Genomic DNA, 14,472 nt, shown 5'->3' with positions numbered 1-14,472 from the left:
ATAAAAGTTGGATGTAAGATTTTATCAATTATTATTCGTGCAATTGCAGTTCCAGCTCATACATCGTCGTCTTTATAGAGGAAAATATTAGAGTTTTGGTAATGGCCATCAATTATTTCTGGGTTTATCCTTCTGCCCACGGTGAAGATTTTTTCGGGATTTTAAAATCTTCGCATAATTTTGTAACGTATACCGCTTCTAAAATAAACAAAACATTTTTAGTTACCGAGAAATTGTGTAATATGATAGGAATGAATTTTTTTTTAGATTGATAATTTAAATTACAATTATTAAGCCCGTACTCTAAATTTTCCTGTCAAATGGTCGTGATCCGTCATTACAAATACGAAATTTTATTTGATAGTGAAAACGGTAATGATTAACGGCGTCATTAACATAGATTACCGCAATAAAAGTTGGCATATTTTTATTTTCAACAATTGTTGAACAACATAGGTTTGTAAAACTTGATTTACTGGGACTTCTTGTAAAATTGATTCAAAATCTGCATATATGCAGATAAAACAATAGCTAAATTTCATCCTCTGTCCAGTTGGAGTAGATTCAATCATAAATATCAAAAAGTAAGACTTGTAAAAATATGTTCTCGTGTTCTCTTTGAAAGCCACAGAGGCATCTTTCACAGAATTTTCTTAGAAAAATATGGAATAATTAAAAAATGATGTCATTAATTATTATTTAAATTGAAATTTTCTGTAAAATCAATCACGTAAGGAGACAATGTACGCTCGACACGACTGGAAAAATAAACTACTTGGTATTCAATAATTTTATTTTTAATTTACTAAAAATTTCATTCCAGAAATTAAATCATGAAGCAAAATATTGTAAATATTAGGTCTAATATTTTCAAATAATACAGTAGGGTCATTATAATTTGAAATAAAAGCTTTATTAATGATATTCTTGTCAAAGGAAGAAAGAAAGTCAAATCTGGCAAATTAGTTTTACTTTTTGGTATTAGTCCTACATGGGAGGATTTCCCTGTTTGCAGGGTTCAAGCCTCCCTTTTTGGCTTCCTCTAAGTTTAAAGGTTTCCTTTGGGAATAGATTGTTCTCTGATGATGAAGATAAGAGAAAAGGAGTTGCAGTTGGCCAGACTAATTTTACTTGCGTCTGTTTCTTATTTGGATGCGACTGTGTGCACACAAATCTAGTAGTGAGTGAGAGGTTGCAAGTGTTATAGATATTTGTGAGAGCAAGAACTGACAGTTTGGTGTTTATTGCAACTTGGCACAAATAGATGATGAAAGATATGAGAAAAAAATATTTTTATATATAGATGGTTTATGTATTTCCATACTTTGAAAAATATTAAATTATTATAAATTCTATTTTCTTAATAAAAGTGCCTTAACCTTTTGTGCTTATTATGAAGCAATCTTAATAGCAAAAGACTTTTCTTTTCTAGTAGTAAGCATCATAGTCGAACCGTTTTGATTTTTACTTTCATCCAATGTTCGTGTTAAACTTGCACACTATATGTTGTCATTTCCACACTACTTTCTCCCATTTGTTCATATGGAGTGGTTGTACTGTACTTAAACAGAGCAAAATACGCCGTCACCTCTTCTCACTTGCTCGCACATCATTTGGCAAATTCACTCGCTCACATCTACGTAGTTGCAAACCCTAGGTCGTGTTGCTTAGGGCAGTTTCAGGAGAAGTCACCAGGTTCTCTGCAACTGTAGCAAATAATTTTCACGTTCGGCGCCACTTTCCTGAAGCCTAGAAGTTGACAATGGTGTTTGGAAAGTCAGTGGAATCATGCTCGACATTCCAAATGCCATTGTCAAACTTCTAGGCTTACAGGAAAGCAGTGCTAAACGTCCAATGTACACGTTTTCGCATTTAAAACTTCGACCTCAACCTCGCTTTTTTCTACCATTTTAAACTGGTTAGATGTGTTGGCTAGTGTTTGTAAACACATGACTAAATTTCAAGATATTGATCGAAAAAAGCCCAAGGCCTTACTTGCAAAACTTCTGGAGGAAAAAAATTGCCCAGTTAGAAAATATTTTGGTGTCATTAACTTCCCAAAGCAAAAATTTGGTGCCCAAACCTGTTGGGCGAAGCTTTGTAATGCATCATGTCATAGCTCAGAAACAATACGGTGGTATATACAGGGTGGGCCAGCGAAAACAAAACGGCAGAGTGTTCGTATTCGTCCAAGCAAATCGCTCGGACAGGTCGATTTTACTCTCGAGGGGACATCTTTTGCAATAAAGTTTTTGGGATTCTGAATATTAACTAAACAAACAATTTTTTCGAAAATAAATGTTTGTTTAGTTAATACAAAATAAATGAGTTTTTAAAATTTATTGTTGTCTGTTGTATTCAGAATCGCAAAAACTTTATTTAAAAAGATGTCCCCTCGAGAGTAAAATCGACCTGTCCGAGCGATTTCCTTGGACGAACACGAACACTCTGCCGTTTCGTTTTCGCTGGCCCACCCTGTATAACAAAAGATGATGAGGGTCAGTCAGTCTGGTTGCCTGTCCCAGACTGAACCAATTTGTTATGTTAATCTTGCCAGTTTCCAAAGTATGTTTAGTGTAACAAAAATAATTGACCATATATCAATAGAAACAAAAACCACTATTCAAAATGTTCCAAATGAACTATATGCAAGATATTAATAAAAAAAACAAAAATATGTTAGTGATAACACAAAAATTAAAGAAAGAACTATAATTAGTTCAGAACTCCTAAATACCATTGCCACGGCTAGGGGGGATTCTGACTTAGAGGCGTTCAGTCATAATCCCACGGATGGTAGCTTCGCACCACTGGCCGCTCGACCAAGCACATGTACCAAGTGTCCGAACTGCGGTTCATCTCGATACTTGAGCAGTTTTAAGCAAGAGGTGTCAGAAAAGTTACCACACGGGATAATTAGTTCAGATCAAAACGAAACAAATGTTCACAAAACTTAAAATTAATTCTCCACAAGAACTGAAATTAAATCAGAATTACATTACTTACAATCTAAACTGCCTAACCATCACACCAAAAATTCCAGAAAATCCTTTAATCAATCAAATTCATTTTGAAATTGCCTCACTTGCTCACAGGCATTTCACCTCGCCATCTTTCAGTTTAGGTGAGGTTTTTATCCATCTTAGGTGTGATGTCACAATCAAGTGTGCCAAAGCCAACAAGATAGACAGGCCAGGGCACATAGGCAATTAAGAGCAGTCATGCAATCAACTTATGCTGTGGGATGGATAACATGTATATGTATATACAGAAATGAAACAAAAACTTTAATATGCAATACATATTGAATTTATACCCATATTTCAAATTTATATAATTATAGAAATAATGGACTGTAGATTTCTTAAATATTTTAAAAACATTTTACATACATTAAAACATCTTAGCAGGGGAAATTAATACAAAAAAAATGATATAAATCCCAGTCACATCAGAAATATTACAGGTGATATACTTTTTTCCACATTTTTACAGAAATGCATTCCTCAAGAAGGAATGCAAATAGTCACATGCAAATGATTAAAAGAACAAAGATATGCAAAAGACACCTGTTTATTCGGTAACAAATATGGTTTCATGGGCTGCTATATGAGGCTGTACAGGCCACTATACGAAAAGGCATACTATTAATGAGGCAATTAATGGTTGCCCGAGGTGTCCACTTCAGCATGCGTGTTATCTAAGGTATGTGGTGGTAGTTTCCAGTGCACCTCATGTCAGATGAAGTCCCATAGGTGTTGAACAGGAGAGAAATCCAACAAGGATGCCAGCTGGGGAAGGATGCGAATTGCATTTGGACTGGTGTGATGTGCTGTTAGGCATTATCTTGCCGAAATACCGTGTTGGGTGTGGCTTGCACCAGTAGCCACACAATCTGCCAATCAAATATTATGCCTGGTGTGGGGCTGGTATGTTGCTCGGCAAAAAGGGCCGGCACGTAGTGTTTCCCAGAATACCACCACCCTCATTCTTGACCATCATTCCTCCACAGACAGAAGCAGGATTTGTCCTTAAACAATACCCGATGCCATTCGGTGGTCCAGTTGCGACGACGACACTGCCAAGCATGCAGTGTGTCGAGCAGTTAATGGCACCCATTTTTTCACTTGAGCCTCCGTGCATTTCTTCTGGCAACAAAGAATTGGCTGGCCAAGGAATAACCATTACAAGGTCGGCATTTATATGTCCTTATTCATATGGGGCAGGTCAGCCCTTCCTTCTCATGCAAAATATTACACTCTCCATATCTTCCAGCAACACAAAATGGCGTATTGAAAATCTCTCACACCATTCCTTCCGCAGCAAAACTGTTATTAGATGGGAGAATGTTACTAGAAATATCATTTCCACAGTTAAGCCTACCGTGACAGCAGTGACAATTTTTACTTCCTCTGGCAACAGATGGGGATTGTCTGTTCTTACAACAAACCCAATTGCCAATGCATGTTTTGAATCAACTCAGTGGAGAAATAGTTTAGTATAGCAGTGGAACAACTATCACCATCTGAAACTTTCCTGATTTCATTACCTGATTCACATTCTGATCTTGACACATTTTGTAAATGTCTAAGGATACCTTCAAAAGAACATACAAGTGACAACATTGTTGCATTGATTCAATACAGTAAGATTTATCTCATTAAAAAAAAATGAAGAAAATTTGAGACTAAATTGTTGTTTTTCAGCTAAACAAGACAATTTACAAACAACAGCAGAGGGGGAGTTGATACACCTGTGTGTCAAAGGAATGCATAATTTTTTTCTTTTATTAATAATTAAAATATTTATTGTGTATTTATTGCTTCAAAATATCATCTCCCAGTATTTGGCAGCAACACACACAATTTTCATAAAATGCTAGCAAAATTAATTGATAATAATAATATAGTATAATTGTAGGTTATACTATATTATCAATTAATTTTTCCATAATATTTAAAATACAAAAAGAAAATGGCAAAACAAAATTTTTTGAGGTGTCAGAAAAGAAACAAGACAGGATAGTCAAAACGATCGCTCCCACTGTTCTAGTGTTAAATCAATACTGCAAGATTGATGACAAATTTGGAAAGATGCCAATTAACCCTCTTTATTTAAAACATTGAAGTCAAAACATTGAATATTTTATATTCAATGTGTTGAATTCAAAAAGTTCAATATGACATGGAACTTTTTATTTAAAAGTTACATTATTTAACATCAATCTTTTTTTTAATATAGGTTCTTTGAAAGAATTTCTTCAAAATGACAAAGCCGACATTCCCAAAAAGAGAAGAAAAGAAACTGCCAAACAGGCAGGAGACTCTGAGTAATTCGAGGGAAGAAGGTGGAAGGCGAAGAGATGCCCGAAGAATCCGAAGTGATCAAAAGTAGACTGGTGGAGAATTCCACTTTTTGTAACAGTTTGTCCAGTGAAACAGATCTTTCAAAAACTACAGAAGAAGCAGAGGCGCAGTCCGGTTGTCGGGTAGGGGAAGGCTCCGTCCTGATGCGATTCCAGAAAATAGCAAAGTCTCCCAACTCTCGCCTTCGTGGGCAACAGAACAAGGAACAGGTGTTGCACGTCTACGTGGTGTCACCCAAACATCCATTCGGTTCGAATTCCGACCGCCGGACAAACCTCGTGATTCCTCCGAGGATAAGTTACAAGAATCTTAGCTCTAAAAGTATGGTAACGCGCGGTTTGGAGGTAAGCGGCAGTTTTAAAATTCCAACTTTTGCAATGTACATATTTATACTGTATATATTTGCATTAAATGATGATTATTATTATTTATCAAGTTACTGTAATAAATAAAATTTGATATGTTTTTAGCAACATAAAATTTAATAAACATTTGTAAAAAGAAGTTATATAAATATTAAAAATTATTTTAGTAAATTGTTTGCGATTATTAAAAAAACAATAAAGGAGGAAACCGGGTTTTGTTTTTATATGTATTAAATATGTTCTTTGCCAGAAGCACCTCCATTCTTTTTTTAGATGAGAAAATTATCCATGATAAAATGTGACAGTGCGCCACATTTTCGTATTTACAAACTAACTGGACAATGTTTTTACACAAAAGTAAGGGACAAGTCAAGTCGGGTACTCTAAATACGTTAATGTACATTATCTCTTTTCATTCCAAAGTTTCACACTTATAATGACAGTTTCCAATGATATTGTATAGATAACTTTTTCTGAATGGACTGAAATTCTGAAAACGTTAAAATTAAATTTTCAAACAGATAAGTTTGCTCATATTTTCAGAATTACTTTTCTCTTTGAAGACAAAATGTGTAACTCACCTAATTTATAAGTATTGTAAAAATTGCATTGATTTGAAAAAGAAAAAAAAAAGCTTACTCACGCAGATAAACTGGCAATCTAACAATTAGCAGACGAGTACAATGCTGCCAAGCCAGAATGTCTTCTCTGAAAGTTCTGCAATGCGTACACTTAATTCTCAAGTTTTTTTACTTCAAATTTCTTCAGAATGTTTAAGAAGTGTGCATTCTGTTCAATAAAGGTTTGGTAGGAACTTTTATTGAGCAGAAAACACACTTCTTACACATTATCCATACCAACGACCACATTGCAATACACCCATTCGGGTGTCTGTTGGCCATCTTGGATTCATCTTAAGAGCGTTCAATGGAAAGGAGGATCACTTGTCATAATTTTAGACCAGAATTTCACCACCGAAGTGTGGTTTTTGGTATCCGTAAACCATTCTTTGCCGGTAATAATTTTTTGAAACAAAACACTCTAGTTAGACTGTTTTGTCGTTAGGGCTGAATTTTTTGATGTAACAGATACAGTTTCATGTGATAAGGCTCAAAATAGAGTACACTTTGAGCAGGTTACCTGAGGAATTGCCTAAAAGCTAGTGCATACCAGTGCAAAATTTGCAACATGAATTCTAAACTTGAAATGGTGTCACAAATTTTGAACTAGCTTTCAGGTAATTCCATAGGTAACCACTGGTAGCAGACATACTCCACTGGCATTGCGCCAGTCGGGAGAGACACTTATGGTCAAGATGCACTCTATTTTGAGCCTTATCACATGAAACTGTACCTGTTACATCAAAAAATTCAGCCCTGATGGCAAAACAGTCTAACTAGAGTGTTTTGTTTCAAAAAATTATCACCGGCAAAGAATGGTTTACGAATACCAAAAACCACACTTCACTGATGCATTCACGGTGAAATTCTGGCCTAAAAATACAGAGTGATCCTTCCTTCCATCGAATATTTTCGAGGCAGATCCAAGATGGTCAACAGATGCCAGGAAACCTCATGTCATTAGGCAGTTAGATAAATGTTAAAAGTATCTTCATTCTAAAGATATTTGAACAGACCTGAATTTCAACTTGCCCCATACATTTGATCTTGGATCAAGTGGAATTCCACACCTGCCAAATATGCTATCGTGAATGCACTTAGTTACAACAATTATCGCCTGACGACACCAAATGGCAAATTACTGTAATGCACCAAACAAATTTTTTTTAAGTGGCAAACGTTTCCACTTGGCAATTAACTTACAGACAACAACCTGTCAACATCGGTACAATCACATAATTAAATCAAAGCCAGCGCGTTTCTCATTAATAAAAAATTTACTTTATTTAAAAAATGTTCAGAAACCATCCTTCGTACACCTTGCTCTGGTTAAAGGAGACCGCACACATAAGATGGAAAATTAAGAATCCTGGCATTCGGCCGAATCCCGAAATCTGGTGGCGCGAAAGGTAAAGAATAGAGACAGATAGGAACTGAGAATTTTATCACAAATTTATGCATAATTGATAATTATAAAGAATGGTGTTGTAAATATGAATAAAAATTTACTTAAAATGTGATATTTTTTACATTTATATATATAAATCTTTTGTTTTTTTGATATAAAAAAACTTACAGAACATTTTACCTGCTATATATATATATCGACGTATATTAAATTGCGACATTTCGCGGATTCGATGCTTTGGTACACATGGACGTACAAAAGAAATTTCGTACGATGAGCGATGATCGACTAATGAGAGAAATTTATTACATTAATTGCTACTTTCATTCTTTTATAACTGCTCTAATCCAGCAATTTTGAAAAATTTCTGGCCAAAGCTTAAAATGCTACCAACTTACTTACTTAATACGAGTTTTATCTAAAAAAACTTAAGGCTATAGTGTGGGTGGCAGAAATATTCTCCCAAACAAGCAACCAAAATCAAATAGGAATCCAAAGCGAATGGTCTTAATGCCAATTGGCTTTTTGGTGTCGGATGTACTCGTGAGCTAACACCAACATTGAGTCAATCTGGCCGCAAACGGTAAAAACAATTATGTGGCAGTCACACACGACTAGAACCTCTACTGATTAATATGGCAAAAGTTTTGGGAAACTGGCAACCTCTCCGATCAATTTTACACCCATAAATTAAACTGCGACTCCATTGGCAAGCTCTTTGGTATCTACTAATGGATAATGCGGTTGTGTTGGCTTGTTGCACGAAGCCTTAGGCACTGTTTCATAAAAACTATAATTATTGTATTTAAACCTCTGTTATTTTGAAATTTAAAGGTCAGAACAGTTATAAAAAAAGGAAAACTTTGAAAGGCAAGTATTAATTCTTTTTTTCCCATAACATGTTACCTCGGGAAGCACTTGAGTCATATTTTAGGACATTCTTTTTCAAAATTTTCTAAGCGAGAAATCATAATACTAATATAGTACATACGATACGGACCAATTAAATATGCAGTTGTCGACATATTGCAATATACATGGGCCAATAATTTATTATACATGTGTGTATATATATATTTTTCCTCCTCCTTCAAACTATCGATACAATTCGGTTTAAAAAATCTATATATAAATATTCTTCCAAAAGCAGAACAAAAATATACATTTTACTGTACACGTTTTGTCATCTTCACTTTCACGAAAAACATTTAAAGGTATATTGCGACGTTGCCGACCCGTGTGGGTGCGTGCCCTCACACCTCTCGATGTAAAGTAGTTTTGCAAGCGAGTGACGATCATATACTATGTAATGTAAATAATTAGGCATGGTTTTTAAATGTGTCGGTAAAATGGTCCGATCGTTCCTGTCCTCCGCACCAGATGGTCAGTAGATTTTTTGCGCATAAAACCGTTTCCGCACTTTGGTCGGTCGAACGGAAAAAAAAAAAGAGGCCTGGGCGGAGACGGAAAAGGGCGGTTTCCAGAAAGAAGAAACCGAACGGGAATAGTTACAAAAATCTTCTCTCGCACGCCTTCCGCACACACATCTGCCACCCGCTTTACATCGGCCTCCTCAAACAGGGAATTGACGACCAGTCGAATGCTTGGTGCCGGAAGCGTGTGCTCCTCCTTGTCTAGGTAACGGGCGACGGTGAACGCGATGCCGTTTTGGTATCCCTGAAAATAATAATAAAGAGAATCAAATGCAGAAATATTGAGCAAAATTACCTCGTGGTCGATCAAATCTGTTATTTTTAAGTTTCGCGCACCACCTTTGTCATAATACATCGACTTTTTCCATCTGTTATTTAATCATTAAATCTATTACAGTTATTGTACCGTGTTTATTTTATCATCAGAAATACCTTAGCAATTCGACAACTGCAACAGAAGTCGCAGAACACATTACAGATAGAATCTCCTTAATCCAGCACATTTTTAGTCTGCTGACAATGGTTTGTGGGCCCGTTACTCAATTTGAAGTAAACTAAGGAAAAGCCATGGTATTGAAGAAAGCAATTATTCCTTTTGGTTTGGAAATGTTAATAGTTCCAAAGTTTTTGTGGATTAAAAAATTTTGTTTCTTGTTTTAAGATTAATTCTACATTTGAGAACACCACAATACTTACTTGGAATAAGCAGTTATGTACTGTACATAGTTTCCTTAGGGGGACTACAGAGTTGATTTGTGCAGATTAAAGAGATTTGATCTGTACGCAACAAACAGCATAAAATAACTGCACTTCAAGTTAAATCGATAATTTCGATGCGGTGAGAGCAAAAGATGGGTTTTGCAAACTTACATAATCAACTATCCTCTCAAGTTTCTTGATCTTCTCTTCCCTGGAATAATCGCCCACTATATATAAATGCTTGACTGGGGAAATTTCGTCAGCACTCAAGCTCAACTGAGGAATCCTATTTTCAAAAAATATATTGTGAGAATGCGATAAAACATCAAATCAAAATATTTCTAATGTCGTACCTTTGCAATTCTTTATGCATGAGACGGGCATTCTCTCTCAGAGTGACCAAAACCTCTGAAGAAAAAGAATATTCAAATTAGACTATTTGTAAATTCTCTGATATTAATAGTTCTTATTAAAATGCAAATATCCCACGTCAAAAATGCGATCCAAAGTAAATGGGAAAGGGCAAAGCTAGGTTGGCATAAATGTTATTGCATCTGCTTATATTTTAATATTGTTTGTAAAACCACCAATTGGTTTTCGACAAGGCAGAGGGCTGGCTTGATAAATAACAAGCAAGAGTAAACGGTCACACCATTACTTTTGACTGTTATTTATTGATCTTTCCTTCACACAGTGTTATTCAAAAAGACAAATTGGTTTTTGAGTTTATTTCAAACAAACTGTAAAGAATAGAAACACATTCTGTGCACGAATGTGTTTCTATTCCTGTGTTTCAAATAGTGTGTTTGAATAGAAACAGATTCGTGTTTCTATTCAAATAACCCTACATATTGCAACATAGTATAGTTACAGTATATAATATTCGGCAATTATTGCGTCGGAACATTATATGCAACTATAAATTTGTCACTTAAAACCTCCAATTAATGTCAAATGATGAGTATCAAAGCTCGGTGCCATTTGTCCATTTTAAAAAACAATTACATATTAAACCGACTCGTGTCTCCATTGAGAAAATTTGCTTCAAAGATTTCTTCTCTTACCCGGATTCGACTTCATGGACTTGAGTGCCGCCAGAGCCACAGCCGCCTGTAGAGGAGGCAGAGAGGCAGAAAAACAGTATCCCAACCCAGACAGTCTCTGCAAGCAAATGAAGTTTCTTCATTTGTTGAAATTTAATTATGGTTGCATAGTCTCACAAATTAGGCAGAAAAGTTCTCACCTGATGATCCACTATGTACGAAGAACCGCAGCAGAATCCTCCGTAAGAAGCCATCGCATTCTCTAGACTGGCTCACGATGAGATCCAGTTCATCTACCTGAAGATAAAATTATTTTATTTATTTAAATAATGAAACAAAATGAAAATGCTTACAAAATCCTCATAAAATTCAGATGTTTTATCGATCAGAGTATTTTTATATCTTTTCATCTGACGTTAGTTGTCATAATGGCCAAAATGTTGCCAAGAAAGTTAAGCAACTAATTGCTGAATTTTTTAAAAGTTAGTTAAATTGCTTACAGTAAAATGTATGTATTTGTCTCTTCATTATTCTGCCACAAAATTTTCAAAACATATTCAAATTTTGATACTTTTAGCAATTTAACTAGACTTTAAAAAAAATGCAGCAATGAGTTGCTTAACTTTCTTAGTAACATTTTGTGGCACCATCTGTTACAATATTTTGTTTAAAAAACTTATATTTTTAACTATTATAAAATGGCAAAATGCTTAACTTTGAGGCCTACGGAGTGCTGCCAGAGCCACGGCCGCCTGTAGAGGAGGTAGAGAGGCGGAAAAACAGTAGGAGTGGGTCTTATAAAAAAAACAGTAAATGCTAATAACGAGTAAAATTGTCACCAAGTCCGATCCTACCAGAAATGCACGCCACCCCTTTATCTCCAACCCCGACTTTTAATCGCCAAAACTTAATAGTGTGAGGACCTGGGTGCAAGTTTGCACAAAATTAAGAAAAATCTTAAGCCTATTTCTCTGTTGCGATCGTAGGGAAAACATGGCCCAGGAAATGAATTGATATCACCCATACTATCAACAACTGTCTGAGAAATATAACATCCAAGTCTAAACAATAAACAACACAGTGTTAAAGGAGAAGAAAGTCAATTATCGATGTCTAAATAGACAGAAGTGTACCAAATATGGACATGACAGCTGCAGATGGACGATGTCATAATGTCAGCAATGGTAATCCTTCACTTCACACTTGCAGATTCGTCATCCAAATAGTCAATCACCTGACTATTTTTCCCAAGCTAAAGTGATAAAAGGGAAGTGAGAATCTCAAGTCTAGGTGGGCTCCATCTGGAACCATGCACAGGCAATACCTCCAGCCACCCTGTTCCCAATGGACTTTCTAGGACGGCGATTACAAGATGGACTCCACGACGCAGGAGAAGACTTCCATCCCGTCATATCTGGAATAGCCAAAAGTGGACTTTTCCATAGAAGACGACGGCTCAAATTGCCTTATAGGAACATAAGACTTAGTCCCCAGCCCAACCTCTACAAAAAAACAGAGAACTGCATCTCTCTCTGAGGTATTTTTGTAAACTCTCTCTCGAGCGAATAGCGACTAGAACATGAATGGAGCACAAATATTTTGTCATGTCACCTTATATGTAAATTCCATATTTCTGTAGACGTATACCCTGTATTTCTGCATATTCTGAAATTTAGGCTTTTTATTAAGCTTATATTTTTATTCGTTAACCTGTCTACCTGTTTTTGACAAACTGTGGACTCCTATTGATGTGCTCATTGACCTACCCACTCGAAAAATAGCCCTCCAACTCAACTTTGTTTACCATCCACGAGTTAGGATGTGATTAACTTCATCCTGACGTTGGCCGAGTCTTGCAATCCCGCCAACAATTTATCCTTAAAGCCATCCAATGACTACAAGCCTATCCATGCCACAAGGATTGCCCCAATGAACCCCAGCTTATCTCACAATAGCATTGATTCCTGCAAAATTTCAGATATTTTCAACAAAAAGCATAGGAGTTATTAAGCTTCCGTGAAGTAAAGCAAATTCCTTTAAAGGTCCAAATAAATGAAAATCCAAGGAGGGCCAAATCTGGATTGTACTCCACGCGTCAAATCTAACCAAACTGTGGTTGGCACAGCGGAATTGGGATGTTCTGCAACATCCTCTGTACAGTCCAGATTTAGCCCCGCCCTCAGACTTTCATTTATTTGGATCTTTAAAGGAATTTTTGGCAGGGAAAAGCTTTACAGATCAGGAGGAATTGGAAGACACTGTTCTGGACTATTTCAAGCAATTTGACAAGCGACAGTACCACGAAGAGATGTTCAAACTAGTGTCACACTGGGATAAATGTCTGAATATTTACAGCGATTATGTCAAGAAATACACAAAAATATGTGTTTTGTGGAATGTATTAAATATTTTCTTTGATTTTTCTTCTACAAATATTAACCCTTTGCCCCCGAAGGTACCGATCGATCGTTACCCTGGCTCGTTTAGCGAAACTTCGAGGGTACCGACTCATCGTTACTTTGGTAAATATCGATTTTTGTAAAATTTATCGACAACAGATGTCAGCACTTGACGACATCGTCTTGTCTATTGTCTGTTTTACATATTTTTGTCCAGGTGTTTTGTTGACTTAAAAACATTTTAATTAATGCTTTTTTTCTTAATTTATTGTTTTCTGGCAATTTTTTATTTCATTTTTAGCATATTCATGCAATAATATTACTATAATAAGTTCATTTATGCTATAATAAGTTTATTTAACTATAATAAGTCAACATGTTATAAATATTCAAGTTGTGGTCTTCAGTTTTGATATTTTATATATTTTTATATTTTTTATTTTTTATTTAATCGAAAATATCTGCAAATGTTACATGTATTGCTACTGGTAATCATATTTTTATTACAAAAATATAGAATCTTGTTCAATATGAAGTGAATAAAGTATATTAGTTCATTATATTAGTTGATAGCAGAATAAAATTTTGATTTCAAACACGTTTGATATAATGTGAAATAATTTTACAACGAATAAACGTACATGCATAAGTTTTATATCGAATTGTACAAAACGATATTCTATGTCTTCCTGGCTCAGTGCCAGCAAACAACTAGGTAACTAGACAATGTTAATTTTCACAAAATGTTACAAATTATCAAGTTTGTGTGTCAGTTCTGATATATATATATATATATATATATTTTTCTTATAAATTTTTCTAATAAAACGTATTGAAAAATATCTTATTTAAAACTAAAGATATTAATAAATGTAAGTGATTTTTTTCATATAGATATAATGATAATTTGATTTTTGGTGAATTTTTAAAATAATAATCGCCTGACTGACCTATATTGCCTTAAGAGGGATCTCAAAATAAATGTAAACAAGATGTCGGGGAAAAAGGGTTAATGTAATTTTGACCTGTACCTTTAATATCGGATTCTCCTTGTATATACCATATATATGTACACAGTAGGCAGAAACTTCTTAAACGGGTTCTAACGGGTTTTCCCCACATAAGAAGTCCAATTTCTC

The 14,472-nt window shown here is 35.2% G+C and overlaps 1 protein-coding gene across 1 annotated transcript in view; it reads right to left on the bottom strand.

The window, feature by feature from the left end:
• Positions 1-8,808: 8,808 nt before the first annotated feature.
• The window catches only part of Spt-I (serine palmitoyltransferase subunit I), a 40,508-nt gene continuing 34,844 nt past the window's right edge, over positions 8,809-14,472 (bottom strand). The window contains 6 exon segments of the mRNA XM_067284362.1: positions 8,809-9,436; positions 10,063-10,177; positions 10,245-10,299; positions 10,956-11,052; positions 11,135-11,206; positions 11,208-11,231. Of these exon segments, the coding sequence (XP_067140463.1) occupies positions 9,092-9,436; positions 10,063-10,177; positions 10,245-10,299; positions 10,956-11,052; positions 11,135-11,206; positions 11,208-11,231 (708 nt within the window). The 3' untranslated portion in view covers positions 8,809-9,091.

This window comes from Centruroides vittatus, unplaced genomic scaffold, assembly GCF_030686945.1.
Source record: "Centruroides vittatus isolate TY-2023 unplaced genomic scaffold, ASM3068694v2 scaffold_1172, whole genome shotgun sequence".
Taxonomy (NCBI): Eukaryota; Metazoa; Arthropoda; class Arachnida; order Scorpiones; family Buthidae; genus Centruroides; species Centruroides vittatus.
The sequence above is the reverse complement of the archived record's forward strand: the minus strand, read 5'-3'. Positions and strand labels throughout refer to the sequence as shown.